Source organism: Nyctereutes procyonoides, unplaced genomic scaffold (genome assembly GCF_905146905.1).
Source record: "Nyctereutes procyonoides isolate TBG_1078 unplaced genomic scaffold, NYPRO_anot_genome, whole genome shotgun sequence".
In the NCBI taxonomy this organism is placed as follows: domain Eukaryota; kingdom Metazoa; phylum Chordata; class Mammalia; order Carnivora; family Canidae; genus Nyctereutes; species Nyctereutes procyonoides.
Genome location: NW_026575140.1, coordinates 15,994,456 through 16,020,298, shown reverse-complemented (window position 1 = coordinate 16,020,298; position 25,843 = coordinate 15,994,456). Strand labels below are relative to the sequence as shown.

Below are 25,843 nucleotides of genomic sequence, written 5' to 3'. Positions count from 1 at the left end.
TATTCAATAGAGTCTGCTCAAAAGCCATTACCCCACCCTTTTCCCTTGCCACCAGATCACACTTCCCACCCATGAGATACAAAATGCCAGAAATGCACTTTCCCAACCTCCCTTGCACCTAGGGAATGGACAAGGGACTCAATCCCAGCCAGTGGGATCTGAAGCAAAGTGGGCTACAGAGTATGGTTCTGAGACAGAATGTTCTCTTCCTTGATAAAGAAGGGAAATATGCAAGGAGGCGGGTCCCATCCCTCCCATCCTACCTTTAGACCTCATCACAGAGGATGCAATCAACGGTTGGCACTACTGCAGCCACCTTATAAGCATGAGGGAAAAGCCAAGACAATCACCAAGGAACTGTCTTGACAGCAGCCAAACATACCCCTGGCAGCACCTGGGTTTCTGGATATATGAGAAAAACAAACCTCTATTATTCCAAACACTTTTAACTGTATGTTAATAACTCACAGCCCAAAACACAAAAACGGACATAGAATAATGAGCCTCACAGAGAAGGAAGCATTTCAAAATTCTATAACTAAAAAAGGTAGAAATGTTGAGTTTTGAATACAGGCCTAATGATCCTAGATCCTTTGCTCTTTTTCAGTTCGCCATATCCCTTGGACTCTGAATTGAGCAAACACTGTTAATTTTAAAGCTCTGGACAGAATCAGAGGTGACTAATAAAACCAATGCCAAAGATAATCCTGGAAAGTAAGAAGAACGTGTAAGGTAGCAGGGATGTGACCTAGGCAGGAAAAGCATGGCCACCAGGTACTCCTGTGGGGTTCTGCAGGAAAGGTCAAGTGCAACCCAACCACAGTGGGGTCTTAGAAGTCTCGTCTTCTCACATATCTGGACTGGCAAGAGCAGGGCAGCCAGAGAATTCAACCCTCACTCGGGAGTCCCAAAATATTTAGATTAGTGAAGAATATGCTGAAATTTAAACACTGAAAACTGTGTCTCCTCCTCCCAACACAGAAAAAGGAAAAAGGCCCCTGCGTTCTGCTCCAGTAAAGACTCGAACGGGGGTTTTTGTCCTTGATAGTATCTAGAGTGTAGTCAGCTGCAGGTATTTAAAGGTGGCGGTGGGGAGAAGTATTTTTCTAAAACACTAATTTAAAGAACAAATCAACATCTATTATCTCCTTCATTATGTTTTAAATTATACAACTATAAATCACCCTGCAGCGGGTTATTCAAGGGCAGAATTACTCAGCTTGGCTTTCGCGAAGGTTAGAAGAATGACATCTTATGCTTTTTTTCTAGTTATAATTTATAACTTTGCAACAGAACCGGCGTTGCAGGTCCATCCATTAGCAGAGTAGCTGCACATCTGTTAAAACTCAGCACAACGACTGGCTTTACACGGCTGCAGGAAACATAATTCAATCATTCCAGAAGTTCTACAAACTCAAGCCGTTTTTTAATGTAAAATGATTTGAAAACGCAGTTCCCTAAAACATCTGCTAAGCTCTTGCTACCCTAACACATGATATTCTTTCTACTGTTACCTGCCAACATAAATATTTGGTCGCACAAAACACCCTAAGAGGCCACGTGACAGTGTTCGGCTTCAAATTTACATACCGATCCGCAAAGGGCTGGCTTGGACCTAGGAATGCTAGTTCAGATGTTGTTTACCAGAACTGAAAGTTTGGGGGGGCGGGAGGGGGGGTGGAGGAGGCCGAGGGTTAAGTTCATGAAGGTACTTTCAAACATCTGAAAAAGGAAACCTAACGGCACCAGGAGAGATATACACGGTGGGGGCCACTGTGGTGCCTCTGACACAGCAAGTGCACTTGGGAGGAGATGCTGAAGGGTCTGCAGGCAGGTATGACATTCTCCTGGGCAAACTGGGTAAGATCTCTGTGCTTTTTAAGCACAAAAGGAGGGCAATAGTTCTAATATTTGAACTAACACAGCAGAACTGCTGTGAGGAATAAAGAAGGCATCTACGCCGAGGCATAAAGCATCACGATGTCTAGCCTCATGCACCAAGTCGCACCATGCCTGGGGGTATGGCAGGAATCTAAAGGCCCCACACATAGCAACAATCACCAGTACCCAAAATTACCCTTGAAAATCTCGACTGTCACCAGATCTGGTTTTGTGAATTAAGTTACTTGGAGAAATATCTATGTATGAATACTTTATATATATATTTATGATGTATATTCAAATATACATAGGCAAAATGTAATTTTTTGAGTATTTTAATAGCATAAAAGAAAGTAGAAAGACATGGTAGATGTGACTTCACTAACAGAAAGCTCCCACCAAACTTTAGTTTCCCTTAAGATATTTCAAAAGCAGCTAAAGAATTCTGCGTATTTTTTAAACAGTATTTAAGGACAGCCTTATTCTTGGGGTGTCGGGCTGGCTGGTTTCGTAGGTAGAGCATGCAACTCGTGATCTCAGGATTGTGAGTTCAAGCGCAACATTGAGGGTAAAGCTTACTTTTAAGAAATCCTATTCCCATTTGTATGTATTGTTTTATTTTTGCATAAATCAGAGGGAAGGGAGACAAACGCTTCCCCCGCAGACTCCTCATCCACCTGTCCTGACCTCCAGACCTCAAGGGGACGAGGTGCCAAAGATACAGATTTACCAGTAGGGATCGCTGTGCTGAGATTAATCCCTGTGAATTTCTCATTAGTGATTATTATACTGCAGGCGGCCAAAATGGAAAAATTAATTAATTTCAAAGTGATAATGCATTTACAGCAACAATTAGAAATGTATAACTGTAAAAGGGCAACATTTAAAAGACAGATTACATTTAATAAAGTTGCACAAGAACATCCAATTGTAAAATTACTGATCTGCAACAATATTCCTTAAAGAGGCACTTAAAATAGCCTGACTCCATGAAGGGTGACCTAATTACTGTAACTAAAATCACCGTAGTCACAGCAAGTCACAGCAAATAAAACAGGGACATTGATATTAGAATACTGTTGTTTAATACTTCAGGGAGTCAGCTCTGGTGGAGAAGCAAAAGCAGAGCCTCCAAGCTCAAGGCTGGGCTGTGCTGCTTTATTCCTTGACCTTGTGCAATGGGATGTGTACTCCACAACATTCATGTCAAGGGAGACACTTCTGGAGTAAAACACGGATGGAGCCATGATGCACAGACAGCCACTGGTCATGAGGACACTGTATACATGCTAAGCTTCTTCATGAGCATTTAGGAAGCCAGCTTTCACATGGGGTGAGAATGGAATGCAACTATATGGCTTATGTCCAAAAATAAATTTGTGTTAAAAAGGCAGAAGTGCAGGGCACTGGGTGGCTCAGTCGGTTAAGCATCTGCCTTTGCTCTGGTTATGATCCTGGGGTCCTGGGATCAAGGCCCACATCAGGATCCCTGATCAGCAGGGAGTCTGCTTCTCCCTCTCCCTCTGCCTGGGGTTCCCCCTGCTTGTATTCTATCTCTGTCAAGTAAATACATTATTAAAAAAAAAAAAAGTAGAAGTGCATCTGTGTCCATGAGACAAGTATCTTATCACGATGGAAGCAATGTCAAGCCACGTACAGAAGGATAAAACACCAGATTGACTTTCCCAGTAAGCCCAGTCTGACCCACCAGTGACACAGACTCATCACAGGTTCCAGGTCATGCTCATGCCTCTCCCACATATGCAGAGTCCAAAATGTTTATGAACTAGAAATGACTGTCTATGAGCTTGACAAGTTGGTCCCATTCCACCGTTTTATAAACCAAATCATAGAACGCTGATGGCTAGGAATACCACCAAATACCTAAATATATGAAGATATTATTAGAAATTTCCTACAAGTCTAAACCTACATACATATTTCACAGTCTTCATAATCTATTTGCTTATCTAAAAAAGTACATGTGTGGCTGATAAAAGATGCTGTCTTTTAGTTACCTGGGGACAAGGACATGGAAAGTTCATTCTACTATGGCTTCCTGGAGGACCAGAAGTACAGGCTGAAGACCAGGCTCTCTTCATCTGGATACCCTTCCTACTTTGTCAATAACCTTCTCTTTGGGCCTCTGGGGACAGAGACAGAGGTTCATCCAAATACCACCGCCAGACTCCCAGTTTACAGACTCCTTTAGTTGTGACCCTTATATGCCACACACAAAAAAAAAAATGACATTTGGGAGAATAATCCTCTCCAAAGGTAATATAACGACAAGAATAACAACCACCATAATAGGAATACTACACATCTCCTACACAGACACCATGCTCAGCACATTATTTAACTGTGCCTTCCAATCTGGCAACCATTAGGTACATGCAACTATTTAAAGTCTAAATGAATTATAAATCTAAATTAATTAAAGTAAAATCAAATTTAAAATTCAGTTTCCTAGTGTATTAGCCACTTTTCAAGGGCTCCATAGTCATATATGGTAGGTGGATCCCTGCTGGTAAGTCAGATTAAAGTCTCAACAGAAATTCTATACTCATTATTATAAATGTCATATCCGTTATGGTCAATCCCCACATCAACCCATACCACCATGTTAGTTGTGAGGAATCAGGCTAGGACTGGTTAAGTGCCTTACCACGGTACGTGGGAACAACCACTAGAGGAGACAAACTGTAATCAGAGGCATAGGATCATTCCCCCAGGATAATGAGTTCACCTTATGATACTTGTAGGGGCCAAAATGTGTTTGGGCCTTTCTGAAGATTAGATATTAAGTTAGTTAACTGGAATTGTACTAGAATGCACTATTTCAGAGTGTTTTTAGAGCCCTCTGGTTTCGAAAAATACCATACCGAATATATCGTGTAAAATATGCATTGTTCACTTAAAAGACTTTCTATTAAAATGTTTCATGGAAGAAGTTTCTAGATATGGCTATTATACAACCATTAAAAATGTAAAAACTTCATATTTGCCTTTGTGAACATTTCCAAATCTAACCACAGAAGTGTGATTCATCCAAAATGATTCACCTTTGGGGAGGTAAAGGAGAAAATGCACTTCCAACCAACAAAATATTCTCCAGGTGAGGTTAGAACATCAACTATAAGATTCTCAGTGGAAACAAAGGAATCACTTCTTCTGATAATTCAGTGGTCACAAATCCATGTTTTTCACCTGCTGACCTGAAACACCATTATCAAATACCATGCTTTCTGCATAAGACTAATAAAACAATTGCATCAAAAGATAGCAAACCATTTCCATCAAAACTTCCAGCTATTCTTAATGCAATACTTCAAAGCACATCTACTATCCAGCCCCCCAAGACGCCTTCAGAGAAACAAATGCATTCTAAGTCAATCAAGGTGCATCTGAGAGCCCTTTCTGATGGCTTTGACAGGTCTGAGGATGTGACCGTCAAGACCAGATCCATCACTACAAGAGACAAGAAGCTGAAGAAAATGCACATGTCCATAATGGCACACTGAAGGTGTCTGCGGCAACAGAATCCATTTACTTACCATGGATTTGGTGAATGGCCGGGCCAAGGTAAACAGCAGCGTGTACACCCACCAGTTGCGATGAATGGAGGAGTACATCATGTTTCCAGGATGCACGGCATTCGATGTGACCCCACGAGGTGACAGGCGGCGGTGGAGCTCGTTGGAGAAGAGAATATTGCAGAGTTTGGACCGGTTGTAAGCCAGCATGGCCCAATAGTCACTTTTAGATGGAGAAAGGCGGCTGAAGTCCAGTTTTCCCGAGGAATCATTAATATCTGTGAATCTTAAAAAAAAAAAAAGACATAGGATGTGAAGCAGCCAATCTCTGACTTCTGATAATAGCATCTTTTTTTTTTATTAGAAATCTGAGGAAACCACACAGAGACAACTGAGAACACAATTGTGCAAACATAGGAACAGTCTCCCCTAGAAACTGACAATAGTGATTTAACACTATAAACCAACTGAGTCCAAAGACAGAGTAAATAAAGGCCCAAACTCAGAAATGGGGCAATCTTAACACGCCTGAACTCCCTCCTGCCTCTAACACTGATTTTTTTAAAACCTTCAACAGGAAGTTCAAGGATAATTAAATTAAATGGAAAAGCATCTTAAATAAAGGGCTGCTGCTTTTGGAAGCAGAAAGATATCACATTCCTAACCTTTGACGGGGTTTTCCTGGGTTGTTTTAGCCAACGCATGAGTCCTGTATATTTTCATTTTAGCATCCAAGTAAATATAGATGAGACTTGCTGCCCCCAAGACTCTTTTCCAGATTAAAAATTAATGATTATAAAGGGGTTATAACCTTGGTGAGGTGCCATCAATAGTCTTATACGTTTAAAAGATAAATGTAAACAAAGCCAAAATGAGTTCTGGCAGAGTCTACTGTTTTTAAGTATACCCATGGCATGGATACACACAAATCAAACTAAGTAGTTGATGTTTTATAATTGGGTCTGACGGAGTCATTAAACACCAGCTGTTTGGTTCTTTCCATTTTTTCTTTTTCTTTTTTTTCTTTCTTCCTTTCTTAGGTAACAAAGTAATGACTGCCCTAAAAGAAAAAAGAAGGATGGTGACAAAAGGGATTTTCTAGATGATGATGGTTAAGGACCCCTAAACACTTCCTTCACTAAATTAAGTCTGGGCATTTGCACCAAGTAATAAGGAAACATAAGGAGAGTACTCTGGGTAACTGCTATGGAAATAGAAGCAAAAGGCAAAATGAAAATTGTGGAATACTCTGGTTGTTCCTTAATATAAGCAGCTCAGGTTGAGCTATGACCAAGGAAAAGCATCAGAGGGATAGATGAAATTCACGTTTTAATGGAAATTAAATATCCCTTCTGCAAGACTCAGTCAGTGACATCCAATTTCTGGTGTTAAATGACATTGCTGCTCTAAAGTCATCAACAAAGCCGATGGCCAGAAATGTTATCATGGATACAGCACCAAGACCTTGAAACTAATTGTTGGCTGCCTGTCTCCAAGTCCCCAAACCACAGGAAGGGCCCAGACTTCTGAGCTTAATCATCTAAAGCAGTAGAACTTAGCGGGAAATTTGAAAATTTATGGGGGCCTTTTTCTGGTTGTTATAATGATTGCCGGCAGGGGCTGGGGATGGTAGATGTCCTACAATGCAGACAGAGTATTGCTCAGTGAAGACTGGTCCACTGGACATTCACACAGATGAAAAGCCTGTCTGTAATTATCTGAGCCTAGAGCCTGGCTGTGTTTTACATATATACACAGTTTTAACAACCACTGCATTTCCAAGAGTGTAGTATAACAACCATGCAAATGAAGAATGAATGCATGTTCAGATTTCGTGGGGTTTTGGGGGAGGTGAGGCTTGATTCCATGCTGGTAGTATTTGAGTCTGCACTGCCACACACCTATTAACAGTCTGCATTCGTGAGTATCCCAATGGAGGTGATTTATCCATAGGCATGCACATCTGATTACTTACCTTTCCTGTAGTCCTGCTCGAGGAAGAAAACATGCTATTTTGTCTCACATTTATTTTTTCTTCCCATTACAGTTAAGCTAGCATATTGAATTAAAATACACTTATGCAGTGAAGTTATATCGTTTTTGAACTTTATTTCAACGTAGTAACAAGATACTACAAAAAGAGACTGTTGAGAACCTAATGATCCAAGGTATGGGCCATGTCTTGGAAATTCTACCTACTATGAGTAGAAAGAAGGATCAAGGATCTAGACAGCATCTAAATAGTGTGGCATAAAAATAACATCCTTCTCTCATTCTTCACTCTTCTTCCATCAATGTTGTTGGAAACCATTTTGGCATATCTGTTTAGCCCAACCCAATTTGAGTGCCATTTCTTCCAGGAAACTCCCCCAACTGCTTGTTGTCACAATGATTTCTTAGGTGGCAATGGGGGACAGACTGAAAGGAGCCATGCAAAGTAGACTGAAACATGTTTCCATGGAAAGTAGGCTCCCACTCACCAGGACCCAGGCCATGCATGATATTCCTAGTGTTCAATAACCTCGCACCACCCCCCTTCAACATCAGTAACAAAGCAAGTCATACCATCTTTGCATTTGACCTGCACACCGTGCCTCTGTCCTTACCATGCCAGACTGCAAGCCATTTATTTACCTGCTTGCAACTCTGGACTGTGAATTCTTTGAAGGTAGACAGTAAGCCTCTTGCATATTGCCTACCACAATGCCTGACACATAGTGGGGACTAAATATAGGATTAGAGAATTAAAGTTTGATCATGGGTTGAGAATTCCAAACTAAGGGCCAAGTTTCCTTGTTCCAATGGGAAAACCTAGCATTAGCTTCAGGTCCTCTATGTTCTTTATCAATATTTGCACATGGCACTTCTAAAGTTTAGAATGAATTCCCTGTTTTGGTTTTTAAGGACAACACAGAAGTATCTCATGACTGCAGAACACTAGAGAGGGTAAGAGGGGGAAAGGAAATCATTCCTAGTCCTTCATCTAGAAACGAGATAAAACATAGACACACACACACACACACACTATGATGACCAGATGAAACCAAGTTGAAGGAAGTTCTTAGGACAGAGAAGCACAGCTACTAAATGGCAGGCCCACTCTTGGCAAGCAGCCCCCCTCCGTAAGTGAACCCCTGATTTCCTGCCCTGCTGATCTCCTGAACAGCAGGCTCATTTTGAAGGCCTGATTAGCTTGTATTGACAGTCCTCCAGGAAGCGGGAAGGGTGGGCAAGCTTTCTGATCCCTCAGAACCAGGACAGGCTTCCTGAAAAACGACCATATTCACCTCTCAGCTCAAGAGGCAGTAAAACAACTCTTCAAAGGCTGCCGACTCTGTTTTCAAGTTGAAAAATTGACAAAACCACACAATAATGTCTTAATAGAATTATCCTCCTACCCATACAGTAAAATGTTAACATTTGCTCTCTGGACATTAACATTTGCTGTTTGTGGGAACCTCTATCTTGTATTTCTATATATACTGCTCCTTTATTTTTTTTTTAACTGAGGATTTTTAAATTACCAAACAAAAATAATTAGTCTGGATTCTATGTAGACAAAAGCTGGTATGTTCAAAGAATAAGACTGAATTTGCATCAAAAGTTAAGTGTGTGCGTGTGTGTGTGTGTTTGTGTGTAGCAACTTGGCACTCAACACAGCTGCAGCCATTCAGAGTTGTTCAGCCAGCCCTCTGCTCGCTCTTTTCATTCTATTTTAATTGTTATCTGAAAATTTTTCACAGCAAGGAAGGCGAGTTCTCATTTTAATATGATGTATTTTGGGTATGTAGAAAGTCCATTCACTTGCTCAGACTCCAGATAAGTAAGTAAAATACAGTGAAGACACAGGGAGGCTAATAAATATTTTGCCCGGGGGCAGTCTGGTATAATATTTTCTGCAAACATAGGACTTTATTTTTCCCCTAACAGGGGGTCTTGACTCCAACGAAGAGACTCCGCCAAGGTTTATGGAGGTAATTAGATATCAACACTTCCATTTTACAACATGGTTTAGGGCTCTGGGTCCTTGAGCAGCGAGTAAGTGCTTTCCCAGGACTATGCACCCAGTATTCACACTGTCTCTTGGGCACCACAGGAGGGTAACACAAGTGTAAAAAACACACCAGTGTGGGGGAATTAGCATTTGGTAAAAATACCCCTTCACACGTGCAAAGGCTGACCGGAAAGCAGAAAAAACCAGTGCCAATCACCAGACCGGAGTGGGCCTGATAACCATTTCAGGAAGTCCTGGTCTATAAACTAAAATGGATCTAATTCAGGAGATCAGGGCTCTTCCTTCCAATTCATCTGTTACATGAAATTAAGATTCAGATCTCCAAGGTAGGCTCGAATTATGCGGCAGTTAAGAAGAGAACAAAGACGTCACATGAAATACCATTTGAGATACAGATTTACAAAGGGAAGCAAGCAGCTGACAATTCAACATAATCTCCCATTAAATACCAACTCATTTAAACATATCCCGTGGTGCCCTCCACATCTGGCAAACGATCGGGGCTGGCAGATTTATTTCCGGAGCTCGCTCTCCCGCGCCGGCCCCCACAGTGGCCTCCCTCACTCCTGAGCAGGGCCATTCCACTTATTTTTTTTTTCCCTCACAAACCTGGTGTGATTTGCAAAGATAAGGATGTCCAGATTTTGTTACCACCTAATTACTAGATGTTTCGTGTCTTTTAACACGGGGGAGGATTATTACGGGCATTTCCCTTTCATTTCAGCCATCATAAATTTAAAATGGTAAAAGTAAATCTATCTGCAATGTGTCACTTATACCATAAGCCCCTGTGTTTGGGAGTGATAAAGGGTTCAGGCTAACCCTTGGCTGGTCTCTCTCTTCCAAGTCCCAGGGGTTACATTTTATGGAAGCATGATTAAAAAAATAAGCTTCATTCTGGGTCACTAAAACATTCCAGGACTTAAGACGGAGAAGAAGGGAAAAAATAGGTCCTTGCACATTATTTTTTTTCCAGCTACTTTGCTGAGAGTGAAAGCTCCCAACCACACCAGGAAAATCTCCCTAACATGCATTAAATCTAGCCTCACCAGGGAAGCCCTTTGTCTTCTCTGACTACTTCTCTTTAGACAAATAGTTGTTTATCCAGCTCCAGAAACAAATATGCTGAAAATACGATGAAATTTTCAAATGCCTTTTTAGTCAATTGGATATTCTCCTAATGGTAATAGAAGAGAAGTGCCATCTGATGTTTTAATTGAAATTTTAACCAAAAGAGGCATGGCCAGATTTCTAATATGTTCTAACTACAGTACTTCCCTTTCTACAATTACACAGCTAATGTCTGCATTGAATTCCCTAATTTCTCATTATAAAACAATTGGATTTCATCTCGCAGTCTTTAATTGCATTGTTTCTCCTGCTAGAATAACTGCACATTCTTCTTGGTGAGGTGTTGAAGTTGTTGAATGACAAATCGATAAAGGTCAGGCATTCAGATTTAATCAATTATTATTCCATCTCGAAGCAAAATCAATGAGGGGCTTGAAGTATAGTTGTAGAAACCATCTGCACTGTTGTAGACAAAAAACCCCAAATAATCCTCCACAATCTCAAAAAAGAGAGAGACCTCGGAACAATTCAAGAAGCCAGGTTGAATATACACCCACACTTTCCAGAGAAGCATTACTGAAAAAGCATTTTCAGGACCAGGAGCCTTGGAGAGAGGTCGGATGGGACAAGAAAGGGGGCATGTGAAACATCAGATTCTCACCTACCTATGGGACTCGGAGGAGACCACAACTACTCGGGCAGGAGCTGAGCGGCACAAGACATCCTGAAGGAGCTGGACAAGGTAGAAGTGCCCCAGGTGATTCACCTGGAAGGTGGTCTCCAGGCCATCTTTTGTGAGGCTCCAGGGTAGGGCAAAAGCCGCTGCATTGCACACAAGCACATGAAGAGATCTGAAAAACAAAACATCCAATGCTGTGCAGACACAAACACTCTGAAACCAAGGATAACCCAGGCTCTGACAGAAACAACCAACTCTTCACTGTCTTCAAGATTCATCAGTTGGAAATGGGATGTGACACCACAAAGCCATTCTGCTGGGGAATGGCTTAGACTGTGAGTGGGCAGCAGGCACCAGGAGGTCCCTAGGATACAGGACTTCCAGTGCTAAAATCAGGACCGTCCCGGGAAAATTGGTCACCCTGGATGGAACCCAGATTCTAAAATCTAATTTTATCTGTGCATCTCAGTTTATCCAACTCTTAGCTTCATCACCTATAAAATCAAAATATCCCTTAAACTAGATTAAGAAAAAAAAAGAGAAAATAGGCTGTATAAAGACAAATACAGGAATCAAGTTCAAAGTAAACATATCAAGGAGGAAATACTCTGTTTAAAGAGACAGGTACACATTGTTTGAATATATTCCCTCCAGAGGTCAAATTACAACTACGCTTTAGAAACAAGCAAGCCCAGGGATGGGTAAGTGGAGATTTATTATAATATTTTCTTCTCTTTTGTATGTATTTAATATGTGTCATAATAAAATCTTAAAAAATAAATCTTTCATGTGAATCAAAATCCTAAATCCTCATAAACAAATGGCACTTGTGGGAAATCATCCTAAGGTACTAATAAGAATTGTAAAAAGGCAAAAATTCAAGGCTATCCACAGTGTTTGTAATTATGATATAAAACCAAAACATTACAAAATAAATAAAATATAAAACTGGGGAAATCATTAAATGAATCTGAATATATGCATATGATAGAATACTATGCAGCCATTAAAATGATACATCTTTTGACTGTAAAACATGCATGTTATAGAACAAAATATATAATCTTGTATGAGCATACAAATGCACACAAAATATTAATGAAGTGTACTCAAAAATGTAAATTCTAGGGCAACCCAGGTGGCTCCGCGCTTTAGCACTGCCTTCAGCCCAGGGCCTGATCCTGGAGACCCAGGATCGAGTCCCACGTCAAGCTCCATGCATGAAACCTGCTTCCCCCTCTACCTGTGTCTCTGCTTCTCTCTCTCTCTCTCTCTCTCTCTCTCTCTCTCTCTGTCTCTCATGAATAAATAAATAAAATATTTTTTAAATGTAAATTCTAGTTGTTATAGGGGTGGGTGGAACCCTTTTAATTATCTTCTTTGTGAGTTTTGATTTTAATGAAATGCAAGTTGTATGTATTTTTTTCTTTTGTCACTTGTGCTTTGAGAGTCATATCTAAGAAACCATTGCCTAACCCTACAGCACTAAGATACACTTCTATTTTTTCCTCTGAGAGTTTGTTTTAGCTCCTACATTTAGATCTATGATCCATTATAAGCTAAAACAGAAGCAAGGTGAATGCAAGAGATCTAACTTCATTCTTTGACATACAGGTATTCCAATTGTTGCACTTTTATTTGTTAGAAAGGCTATGATTCCACCCATTAACTAGTCCTAGCACCTTTGACGAAAATCAACGGACCAAATTTAAGAGTTTATTTTGGGATCAACTCTATTCCATTATTATAGTAATACTATAGTCTTTACTACTAAATCTTTGCAGAAAACTTTTAAATTGGAAGTGACATTGAAAGAACAACACTGTTCTTTCTCAAGCTTGGGTTGGCTAGTCAAGAGTCTTGCATGCACACATAAAGTTTAGAGTCAGCTTTCAATTTCTGCAAAAAAAAAAAAAAGCCAATAGCAATTTTGATGCAGTTTATATTAAAACTGCAGATCAGGAGCACCTGGGTGCCCAGGCAGTTAAGCATCTGTCTTCGGCTCAGGTCATGATCCCAGGGTCCTGGGACGGAGCCCAGGGTCAGGCACCCTGCTCAGCAGGTAGTCTGCTACTCCCTCTCCTCCTGCCCCTCCCCCAGCTTGCTCTCTCTCTCTCTCTCTCTCTCTCTCTCTCTCTCAATTGAATAAATAAAATCTTTATTAAAAATTGCAGATCAGGGGGATCCCTGGGTGGCGCAGTGGTTTGGCGCCTGCCTTTGGCCCGGGGCGTGATCCTGGAGACCCGGGATCGAATCCCACATCGGGCTTCCGGTGCATGGAGCCTGCTTCTCCCTCTGCCTGTGTCTCTGCCTCTCTCTCTCTCTCTCTCTCTCTCTCTCTCTGTGACTATCATAAATAAAAAAAAAAAAAAATTGCAGATCAGGGATCCCTGGGTGGTGCAGCGGTTTGGCGCCTGCCTTTGGCCCAGGGCGCAATCCTGGAGACCCAGGATCGAATCCCACATGGGGCTCCTGGTGCATGGAGCCTGCTTCTCCCTCTGCCTGTGTCTCTGCCTCTCTCTCTCTCTCTCTCTCTCTGTGACTATCATAAAAAAAAAATTGCAGATCAATTTTGAGAATAGTGTCTCATTAACAATATTAAGTCTCTAGATCCATGAACATGGGATGTCTTTATCAGGTGGAGGAAATGCCCTTCTAATCCAAGTTTGTTGAGTGTTTTTATTACAAATGGGTGTTGGAATTTTTCAAATGTTCTTTCTGTGACCAATGACCTATCCGTTATTTTACTGATATGGTAGATTACACCAACCTTCTTAAATAAATCACACCTTGTCATGGTGCCTAATCCTTTTTATATAGTGCTCATTTGGTTTGCCAATATGTTGTTGAAGATTTATACATCTATATTCATAAGTGATACTAGCCTATAATCTTGTGATATCTTTATCTGGTTTTAAAATCAGAGTAATATTGGCCTTATACAGTGAGTTTAGAGGTTTTCCTTCCTTTTTTTTTTTTTTTACAGATTTTATTTATTTATTCATGAAAGACATAAAGAGAGAGAGAGAGGCAGAGACACAGGCAGAGGGAGAAGCAGGCTCCATGCAGGAAGCCCAACATGGAACTCAATCCCAAGTCTCCAGGATCAGGCCCTGGGCTGAAGGCAGATGCTCAATCACTGAGCCACCCAGGCATCCAGAGAGGTTTTCCTTCTTATTCCATTTTTTTTCCCTAGAGTTTGCAAAGAATTGATATTAGTTCACTAATTATTCATAATATTAATGATATTATTAATGATCTCAATGATACTAATTTCATTAAGAATTGATTAAAAATGCTGGTAGAAAGCATGAATTAATTTATCACTAGAGAAAAGAAGAATTAATTCACTGTTTTAAAAAGTATTTATGTAAATCTCATTGCCACTAGGCAATCTAAGTCTCACTGAGAAACTGTCTTATTTATTCTATTTTCTGAGATAGCTGCAATTCATCAACTATCTAAGATCTAAAAGTGGTAATGTGGCTGGGTCAGCTGTGTTTGACTGAGATCGCTTTTTTTCCACTTATGGTGCCCAGAGTTGTCAACACACAGCACTACAACAGTCCAGTTACTCTCTGAAGAGGTGGACAAAAAAATGCTTTGAGGCATCTGGTCTACCTACAACATTTATCAGAGCCTTTTTCAAGCCAAAACAGAATCTACTCATTTCTAACAAAAATGACCCATATTTTGCTGGAAAAAAACTTTGAGAGAAAAAGGGGAAAATGGGTCAAGTGAATATATGTGAGCACCTTTCAGTTTCATCTCAAATATTTGGTTCCCTTTTTCAGAGTTTTTCCTTCCCTCCTCCCTCCCTTCCTCCCTCCCTCCCCCCCTTACTTCCTTTATTTATTTTCTTTATTTTCTTCTTTGTTCCTTTGAGTGCTAAATGGGAGTTAGGCACTTATTAATAGCTTTGAATACCTAAGAACCTTAGGTGATATGTATTATTATCAACATCTTACAAACAGGAAAATGAGAAATTAGAAACAAACATCCTATGGTCCAAATAAGAATCAGAAATAACAAAAAAAGTAAATAAGTGAGTAAGAACAAAACAAAATAAAATATGACGAAAAGATTAGGTGACTTTAAAGCTACTGCACAATACCTTCTTTCTTAGATAAGCTCTCTTAAATGGATAGAATCAGGTGTTAAGAGAAATTCTAGTTCAGTCATGTTATGATACTTACTGACTTGTGCCAGTTGGTTAACATCTATAATCCTGTTTTTTCTCCCTACAAACTTACAACTGAAGCATACACCTCTCTCAAAGTTGTGATGAATAAAATCCAAGTATTTTGCAAGATACATGCCAGGTTAAATCATTGTTTCTTCCTTGTCTCTATACCCTTCCCTTCTATCCACAGGAGAAAATAAAATTCTTCGAAGTTGATTTCTGCAGTGTTTCCATGTAGTTAGGACATGCCTGGGTATTCAGAATTTTGACACCACACCTACTGATAACAACATGGCCTCCTCTAGCTACCTTTATTCTTGCCTGTACATTTTCTCAAGGAAATGCAAAACACATCAAGAAACTTGCTACCAAAGACCTCAGCCTGGAGGCATGAATCCACAGAGGACATGGGAAATCCTCTTCTCTTTCACCAAATTTTAATACCCTTCATTAATGTTAATTGCACAACACCAGAGGCAAAATATGTACCCTGTACCTAAAACTTGTCACCTTCATTAATTAAAAACAGGCTTATTGAATATGAAACTATAAAGTGCTAGACTTTTTTTAATTGTAAAGACACTTAATTGGCTTGTACAAAAGGAAAAGAATTTCTTTTGCCTCACTTTAATGAGGTTTTTATTATTCAAATGGCACATTTTGCTCAGTTTTGACTAAAAGCCATTACAATTCAAAAGGCTCTGAGATGATGAATATTTACAGAATATCAAAAGGAAAGTTCAAACTATAAAGATAGAATGGAAACAAAAATAGTATCATTCCCATTCCAAAGCTGATGCTGTTACTCAGCACTCTCTGGGCCTGATTTGTTTTCTTCTTTGGTGAATTCTGGTCTGTGAGGGGTCAGTGAGGACAGGGGAGATCTTCAATGTACAGAAGATCCCAATGAAGAGGTGTGCTGCTTCTCTGAGGTTCTAATCTACCAGGATTGAGAACCCCTGCCTCTCTGTCAAGGGGACGCTTGCTTTCTCTGGGCCTCCTGTGGATGATACTCCCTCATGGGATGAGCACTCCCATCCACTAGGGTGAACAGATTCCTTTGAGACAGAGAACAACTGCTCAATAGTAAGGAGAGTGGTGATACTGTTATTTAGAAGTGGGTATTGCTCCTGGTCATCCATGAGCAATGATGGACCAAGCTTTGGAGCCACAGTAGCCTTTTTTTTTATACTAAATTTATTTTTTATTGGTGTTCAATTTGCCAACATACAGAATAACACCCAGTGCTCAACCCGTCAAGTGCCCCTCTCAGTGCCTGTCACCCATTCACCCCCACCCCCACCCTCCTTCCCTTCCACCACCCCTAGTTCGTTTCCCAGAGTTAGGAGTCTTTATGTTCTGTCTCCCTTTCTGATATTTCCCACACATTTCTTCTCCCTTCCCTTCTATTCCCTTTTACTATTATTTATATTCCCCAAATGAATGAGAACATGCACTGTTTGTCCTTCTCCGATTGACTTACTTCACTCAGCATAATACCCTCCAGGTCCCTCCACGTTGAAGCAAATGGTGGGTATTTGTCGTTTCTAATGGCTGAGTAATATTCCATTGTATACATAAACCACATCTTCTCTATCCATTCATCTTTCGATGGACACTGAGGCTCCTTCCACAGTTTGGCTATTGTGGACATGGCTGCTAGAAACATCAGGGTGCAGGTGTCCCGGCGTTTCATTGCATCTGAATCTTTGGGGTAAATCCCCAACAGTGCAATTGCTGGGTCGTAGGGCAGGTCTATTTTTAACTCTTTGAGGAACCTCCACACAGTTTTCCAGAGTGGCTGCACCAGTTCACATTCCCACCAACAGTGCAAGAGGGTTCCCTTTTCTCCGCATCCTCTCCATTTGTGGTTTCCTGCCTTGTTAATTTTCCCCATTCTCACTGGTGTGAGGTGGTATCTAATTGTGGTTTTGATTTGTATTTCCCTAATGGAGCCACAGTAGCCTTAAGTGATACTTTGTACTGAAATAGTGCCGGATGCTAGTATTTAACGGAAGGCAGTCCTAGTGCAAAGGCTCTCACTAACTAGTTTTCAGATAGCGGATCTCTAAGTTTTCCTCTCACTTTCCCTCATTTTGGGGTTTTGTTTTGTTTTGTTTTTCCCCCAGGTATAACTGACATATCACACTATATTGCTTTCAGGTGTACAACTCTTCAAGCACCCCACCTGTTGACTATACCCTCTTTCTTTCTGGCCTTTCCAGTAGCTCCTTTTCCACTGGCTCATTCTTGCTGCCTTCAGGGTAATCAGATTTTTTTGACCATTGAAGAAGGGAAATTGAAAAAAAAAAAAAAAAAGAAGGGAAATTGGTAAAGAAAGAAAGTGGAGAAAAGAAACTGAAAGGAAGGACAGACAGTAGAACGCTGGAAAGAGAAAAATATCTACTTGATGTTGGGGTTCTTTCACTGCCACTAGCAGTGCCCTTCCCATTTGTGGGCTATAGTTTTGAATTGAAATATTTGTCTCCATTCATAATCTCTTTTCCTTGCCCCAAACCAACTTCTTATCACCAAGCTGACTGAATTCTTTCCCATCATCATCTAGAATCTCTCAAAGCCACCTGGAGAGCGATGGCTTCCCAATCAAGAAACCCAACCTCCCCTCTGTTGAAACCAGACTTCTCTGTTGCAGTAGACCTCCTCCTAATGTTGCCCCTGCCTCATCTTCTGTCTCCCAGCAAGGGACTCAAACAACACATCTATAAAGATGAACTTCACACCCACAGCTCCAGCTCCCATATTCCTCTCAGGTTCTAGAATCTCATTCATACCTACCCCAAATCTAAACTCTTCATCTTCTCTCCTCAAGTCTTTTGCCTTCCTGATGTCCTTATTTCTAGTGGGTGATGATACTCTCTAACTGGTCCCCTGATTAGTAACACTTCAGAAACATTTGCTAGTCCATCTTTTCCTTTAGTCTCTACAACTAGTCAATATCAACATCTCTAGAATCTTCAGAGACTATTAATATTTTTCTAGTCCTCTACATTTCAGATGGAATGAGCATTAAGATGTTCTATCTAGATCTCAATTATGGGTCCAGTGTACCAATTCACAACTGCTGAAAGCAAACATGTCCAGATAATTGTCTTTGACTGATGGGTACCATCACCTCTGGAAAGTCATGCCCCATACCTAGTTGCTCTGATAACAAGTCATGCCCCACACCTAGTCACTCTGATGACAGCTCTGATACAAGTCCTTCTCCAGGAACCTGTGGGATCAGACTGAAGCTAGTCTCCCATTGAACACCATCTATTTCCCTTCCTGCCTTCTTCTGAGGATACTCCCCAGGAAATCATTAATAAGTACATCCCTGGGCAGCCTGGGTGGCTCAGCAGTTTAGCGCAACCTTTTTGGCCTAGAGCCTGATCCTGGAGACCTGGGATCGAATCCCACATTGGGCTCCCTGCAGGGAGCCTGCTTCTCCCTCTGCCTGTGTCTCTGCCTCCTTCTCTCTCTCTGTGTGTCTTTCATGAATAAATAAATACAATTAAAAAAAAATAAGTACATCCCTATTCCAGGCTTGATTTCTAGGGAACCTGAGCTAAAACAACTGCCAGCATTCCATACCCTGCTGCCTTTAGTTCTGGCCCCTACAACAGTCCAGACCCAGTCTCGCTGCCTCTACTTTCTCCCTTATTCGACCTATCATTAACACAAGTGTCCAGCGAAACACATTCCAAGAGTCTAAAATAAAAATTGATAAAGATATTTAAAAATTTATAAAAGTAGATCACAAATGATCAGTACAAGATTTATCATGTTAAAATCCTCTGGTAGCAATAATTAAGATATTTTTTACCAATGAAATTAGCAGATATATTTATACTATTATTATATTGTTATTATGTTATATAAAGCTGATAGGTATATATATTCCTACACCCTGAATACGTGATGTTTGAAGCCAGTACATCTGTGGTAATTTATTACAACAGCAACAGAAAACTAACAGAGTCAGGTAATGAACATTTGCTCTTTTAAGTCACTAAGTTTTGGGAGTAATTTAACAGCAACAGATAACTAATACATGCATCATGCTATGTGAAAGACACCAAACTCAAGAAGCTACATATGGAACACTTGTGTTTATATAACATTCTGGAAAAGGCAAAACTCCAGGAACAGGAAAAAAAAAATCAATTGTTGCCAGGGGCTGGGTGTAGAGGTGGGAATTACTACAAAGACGCACAGGGGAAATTTAGGGGGTAAGTGAGCAGCTCTAAATCTTGATTGTGGTGACTCGGCAACTATGGGTTTGTTAGAACTTACAGAACTCTATTATTAAAAGGGTGAATTTTACTATATGTAAAAAGCAACTTAAAAAAAATGTAGAGACACAACAGTGCCTTGTGTGCTACTAATGGCCCTACTCACACCCCCAGGATGAGTAACTGAAGCATCTGTGTGCTGACCACACCTAGTGGGATGACAGCAGTTGAGTGTATTCATCTCTGCGTCTTGGGACCAACTTGCCAAGCACCTTGAACCTGACAGGTGGCTAATACAAAACTGTTACCTGGCTGAAGTCAAGTAAATATGTATGGACTATTTACAATGCGCCTTGTCCTAGGTACCAGGAAACTACTGAGAAGAAAAATGTTAAAATCTACTTGCAGAGAGTACAGGTCAACATAACAGTGTAAAGACTATAGAATACTCGGCTCATGTATACAGTGCCCACTTCCTTTCAAGAGCCAGCTCAAACCCCAAACCCCCCATGGAACCTTCCTAAACCACCCCACACATAAGAATGGCTCCTCCTCTGAATTTGTAGAGCATTTAGTATCTGTGTGATTTCTGAAGCAACTCCTGAACCTCATCTTGGTGAGACGCCCTGGAAGTTCTGACCAACCACAAAAACTCTTTCTTATGAAATTTTATGTTCTCCTTATAAGTGTTGTAACAGCAGGGGTGCAGGTCCACATTGGCGTCATCCTATAAAACTGGGCAACACTTTGCTCACAGAGAATGTTCAATAAGCACCTACTTGAACACACGGGTCTCGTAAGCATGAACCGAAAGAGAGGCTCACACTTGTTCCTTGCTTGGGACATTCATACGATGTCAGTCGAGGACACATTGTTGGTAATCTTGGAATATTCTATTTTAATAATCACAGCAACCCACAAGGTAGACAGGATCGTTACCATTTCAGAGGAAAAACTAAGGTTCAAAATGTTTCTTGCCAAGTAGCTGAAGAAGCCAGAATGGAAATCTAGGACTACCTGCCACCAAAATGTTTTCTTAGTCAGGAACACACACTATCCTTCCAACAGGGGAATAGGAAGTCTTGCTGTGTGGAGCCAGGAGGTTGAACATAGGTAGTGGGCTATCTGAATGGCACCCACAGCCTAGTGAGGTACACACCCCGAACATCTACAAGCAGCAGTGCTTTGATATGATGTTAAGAAATTAAACTTGAATTAAATGCCAGAAATTCAGCCTATCTCCAACTGGGCTCTCACCCATGATGATGTCATGCATGCATATTTCTGGACAGTAGAGAAATTAATGATGCTGATATCATACCACTTTCTGATCCTGGCTCATACACTGACATGCAGTACTTTCCTGCCTCACTCTACTTGTCCGCTTAGATGGACCTAAAAGGGTCCCTCACTCTGTCCCAGCTGCCCCTTCTACAGGTCACAACCCACCCTTTCTCCCAAGGGCTACTCAGGAGACCCTTCTTTACTTGAAGAAGCCTTACTCCTCATCAGGAAGATAAGCACTATCTCCCTCTTCTGCAGTTCTTAGACACCTTCCTTGGACCTTTTACAAGGTTAACAACAATGTGATTGACAGAAAGACAGACATAACCAAAGGACACAAGACCCTTCGTCCTATGACCACTAGACAAATGAATGGGGCAGGAAATCCAGCTGTTTCCCAAGTTCCCTGACCCACAATCCCCCACTAAGGCTCTAAGCTCCTACTGACACCAACCCCTGGAGGGCCAGGATGACATCTGTTTGCTCCACAAACATCCACTGCCATTCTCAGCCCTGCCAACTGTTTTGAATGCTCATCAGTAACTGGCAACAGCCCAACCCTAGCACATCCTGAGAGTTTACTGTAAACAAAACATCAGCTTCTGAGCTGTAGCATCTCCCAGGAGGTTTGGTCTTCAATTCTGGCTGGGGTGTGTCCATTCCTAAATTGCTTAACTCTTTGTGGCTCAATCTGTCTGTTACCTTTGCCAGTAGACTACAATCAATGACCATAGGAAAGAGTCTTTGTTTGCCTAGCCTTTGTTTGCATGCAGTAAGAAGTAAGCCTTTTGTACATCAGGAACGAACGAATGAATGAATGAATACATTGAATCAATGCTATTTTCCCAGTGGCATCTGGTTTATAAATCACATTCTACAGTCATGTCTTACAATATATTATTGCCTAAAATATGGCAAAAGAAGGAGGGGGGGAGAAGAAGGAGGAGGAGAAGTGGATTTGGTTCTAGCTGATCCATGAAGACAGAGTTATTTATGCTTTGAAGACAACACCAGTCCCTTATGATCTAAGTAACCTAAGAACCAGATACATAACGTCAAACCTGAAGACTGAGAAGGTGCTTCGAAAGAGTCTATGAAGAGCAGTAGCAACCATCATGCGGTTGAATTACACTGAGGATTTGTAAACTGAATCATAACATGCTCCAAAAAACGAGACAGACCTTTACAGGCTAAATAAACACCCTGTGGAACATTAACACAGTTGTGGCTTTTGGGGATTCCATCTCAGACACAGTAAAAGAATGAACTAAGTGTAATGTTATGTAAAGGGAAATACTTTTCAATTCCTCCTTGAAACAGACTGTCACACCATCTGGGGCATTTCTCAAGTGAGCTGCGGGAATTAGTACTATATGGAAATACTCTGAAATTCAATAGAAAGGGCCTAAGGACCCAAAGTCCCAAAAGCAACTGTTTCTCAGACTTACTAAGTGTTAGGTTTTCTTTTTCTTCCAGCAAAGGAAGAGGAAAAAATTACTGTAGAATTCCAACGTGGATCTCTATTTAAATCGCTAGGGTTGGGTTATTTTGAACTCATGCATGGCAGCATAAACTGGAACACAGCCATCCTCTCATGCAGCTCACCTCAAGCCCAGCGAAGGTTCTAGACTCTCCAACAGCCCACCTAGACCTCAACTGCCCAAGATGCAGTGTGCACACCAACAGTAAAAGTCAAGAGGACTTTAGGTGGTATACAGAAAAACTTTTAAACAATGTTTATTTATGGTAACATACTGGAAAAAAATATATAATTAGCTGCTCAAATTCACAATGACAATAACAATTAAAGGGAGGGACAGTACCCACCTTGTTTGCTAGCCATGAAAATTAGAGAAAAATGTAAAATGTTTAACATCAGCTGAGAGATGATACCTAAAACAGGCTATTTTTTCCTTGGCTGCCTGTTTCCTAGACTTGGCTACACTTTGGGGACATGACACCTATTAATAATTCAGAGATATAGGGATGCCTGGTGGCTCAGTGGTTGTGCATCTGCCTTCAGCTCACGGCCTGATCCCAATCCCAGAACCGAGTCCCACATTGGGCTCCCTGCATGGGGCCTGCCTCTTTCTCTGCCTGTGTCTCTGCCTCTCTCTGTGTGTCTCTCATGAAGAAATAAATAGTCTTAAAAAATAAAAATAAATAAAATAATAATTCAGAGACATAACACATATATATATAATTACCTCCCATATTTATAAAATACCTATACATGGCTTCTCATGTTCTTACCCTATATCTCTTGGGGGGGGGGGCGGTAAGAGCCTCAATAAATATGCAAGGAAATCAAGCAAATAAAACAAGAGAAATAGGAACACATAAAAATCAATGTCAGCTTAGATGGTCAGTGACTGTCTAGCTGTGCTTCTAAAATTTGAAGGATCCACATGTTTAATGAATTTAAGGACACCATTGAAATTAACATAATAATTAACCCAGAGTGGATTCTGCTGTTAAGATAACCCAGCTACACCTTTTTTTTTTTTCTAAGTTGAAATAAAGAAAATAATCCAAACCAATCAGCAGGAATATAGCAGAGCACTGGCTGTATCCCAGGAGACCACCACGAATTTTTCATTTCATGCACCATTTACAACTTCTTATAGTGAATTCCAGACCATCAGTACATACACTTAACAGAAAATAGAAACACTCTTGTTTTTGTTGTTTCCTTAAATTTTTGCCACATGTCCATTACCTTGATTATATTTCCCATCCTATCATATACAGGCCCAGCAGCAAAATCTCAACCTCACTGATTCTAAATGGGGCAAGATATACAAAAGGAAAAATACCGATATCTTTTTCCAAGGGACATTCTAGGAAAAAAAAAAAAGCACCAGTTTTGTAATTATGCCACCAATAGCCCTTAATCCACATGACATGATATCTCAAAAGCAGATCTGACCCTTTGGTGTTATAGGTCCATTTGTCTGCAAGTTTTGCTCCTGCCCTTTGCTATCAGTACCTTTATTGCCTTGTGTTCTGGCTCCCTGGGAATATTTAATAAAATGGACAATCAATGATAAGCATGATAAGGATGGAAGAGTGGGAATGGTAACAGTAAATTCAACCACACTCACAACCCAGTAACTTCACTAAACATAGCTCCCACAGATCAAGAAAATGCAAATGAACCAGAGTCTCTCTTGGCAAATTTCCATTTGTTCATCTGACAAATGAATGATGGTCATGTCCTACAGAAATTCACTCGTGACATGAAAGAAGTCTTGGGAGGCCAAACTGGAGTTTAATAAACTCCACAAGAGAACTCAGAGGATGTGAATATTATTCATACAAATGCGGGAAGGGAAGAAGCTGGCAGACTGGGAGGGCTGGGGCCAGCATTATTTAGAGAAGAGGGAGCTGGTTATTTTCTCTGTGATGCTCAGTTTTCTCGGACACAAAAAGGAGTAAGTCACGACAGTGGGCTAGAAACCCCGGAAGGGCTGAGTGTGTCTCTAAAGTCACCACGGTGCTCCCACAACCAGCACCATGTCTAAGATGCAACAGAAGTTTGTTGAATTACTGAATGCCTGAAAATCAAGTAAGATCGTGCTGGTGACAGCTCTCTGCATCCTTGCTTGCACAACTCAAGCACTGCATGCATACAGTCAGTATTTGGTTTTAACCCACAGAGCCTCTCTCTGTGTCAGCTTCATCCACAATGCAGTCATTATGTGCCACTTGCCTATTTTTTGTCAAATTTAAGGACCACTTGTATTCACTTAAAAAAAATGCACGGAAACCAAATCATGTATTTCACAGTCTTGTCCTTTGCACAAACAACACCTGTAGGATTGCCACTCTGGTTTTAGTTTTTAAAAATTAGTATGTGTTAAGTTAAATAGACTATTTAACTGTGTCCATCTTATACATAAGCAGCAACAGGAGAACTTTGGGAAACTGTTCTATATGGCTCACAGAGCTCCTGCAATTTGGCTGCCCAGCAGTGGGAGTAATTAAATGAATAGTGCATGTGGCCTTAGAAAACAAATCCATTACAAAGAAATCAGAATTATCCAGGACACTTGAGTGAAGGACTGGAGCTGGCAGTAAATTATTTGGCAATGCCTACTAAGAACACATTTACCCTAACAACTGAAAACAGTATCTTCTCTCTTTGACTATGATTTCCTTGTGTGTGTGTGTGTGTGTGGGGGGCGTCCTATATCCATACGAAGCATATATCCTGTACCAAGTACAGGGCCCTCCTCGTAGAGGATTCCTGCCATTTGTCTACAAGGTTAAAATAATACCTGGGAATCTTCTCTAAGTAAAATGCATCCCTCCAAGCATTCTACTCTGTTGACATGTAGGGAACATAAAGTCAATGAAGAAAAAACTCACTTTTCTGAAGACAAATTAGCATTCCTTCAAATTAAAATTATATTTTGTGGCCATAAAGCAATATTAAGTATTACAAGCCATTATTTATAAACTTCTGCAATACCAACCTGCTATATAAATTCTGCTAAAAAGATCTTGGGAACATTCATTTTTAAATATATTTGTAGAATAGCTGTCTAAGTACCAGATGATGATTTCATTACCATGATGCAAAAGGGCTTATTTAAAATATACCTTCTATGGTCACAGCAAAGGGAGAGGGTTTTAATGTGGGTGGCAGAGGTGAACTTACATGGACAACAACAACAAAATTAGTTGGGGAATGTGCTTAAGTGCATGGTCAAGTTACTCAAACAATAAAACATCTCATGCATTTTGTACATTCCCTTGCCAATGAGGACTCTTGCCTCTGTTTTGCCTAGAGATATATGGAGCTGTAATCGAGTTCAGAAAGCCCCTGACAGCTGTGTGCTGCCATTCAGACCTGAAAGATTCCATGTTATGATAAAAATTAATGTACTCTGACATCCTCTGGGACTCCCTGGGCCCTGGGAATAGCTAATGAAGAAATACAACCTTGCCAGAGAA

General features: G+C 40.6%; 1 protein-coding gene across 7 annotated transcripts in view; it reads right to left on the bottom strand.

The window, feature by feature from the left end:
- Window positions 1–25,843, bottom strand: part of WWOX (WW domain containing oxidoreductase) — a 941,967-nt gene that overhangs the window by 661,396 nt on the left and 254,728 nt on the right. For all 7 annotated transcript variants that reach the window (XM_055305708.1, XM_055305709.1, XM_055305715.1 and 4 more), the window contains exons 7-8: window positions 11,169–11,354; window positions 5,439–5,703 (exon numbers count right to left, since the gene is read on the bottom strand). In XM_055305708.1, the coding sequence (XP_055161683.1) occupies window positions 5,439–5,703; window positions 11,169–11,354 (451 nt within the window). The remainder of the gene's footprint in view (window positions 1–5,438; window positions 5,704–11,168; window positions 11,355–25,843) is intronic.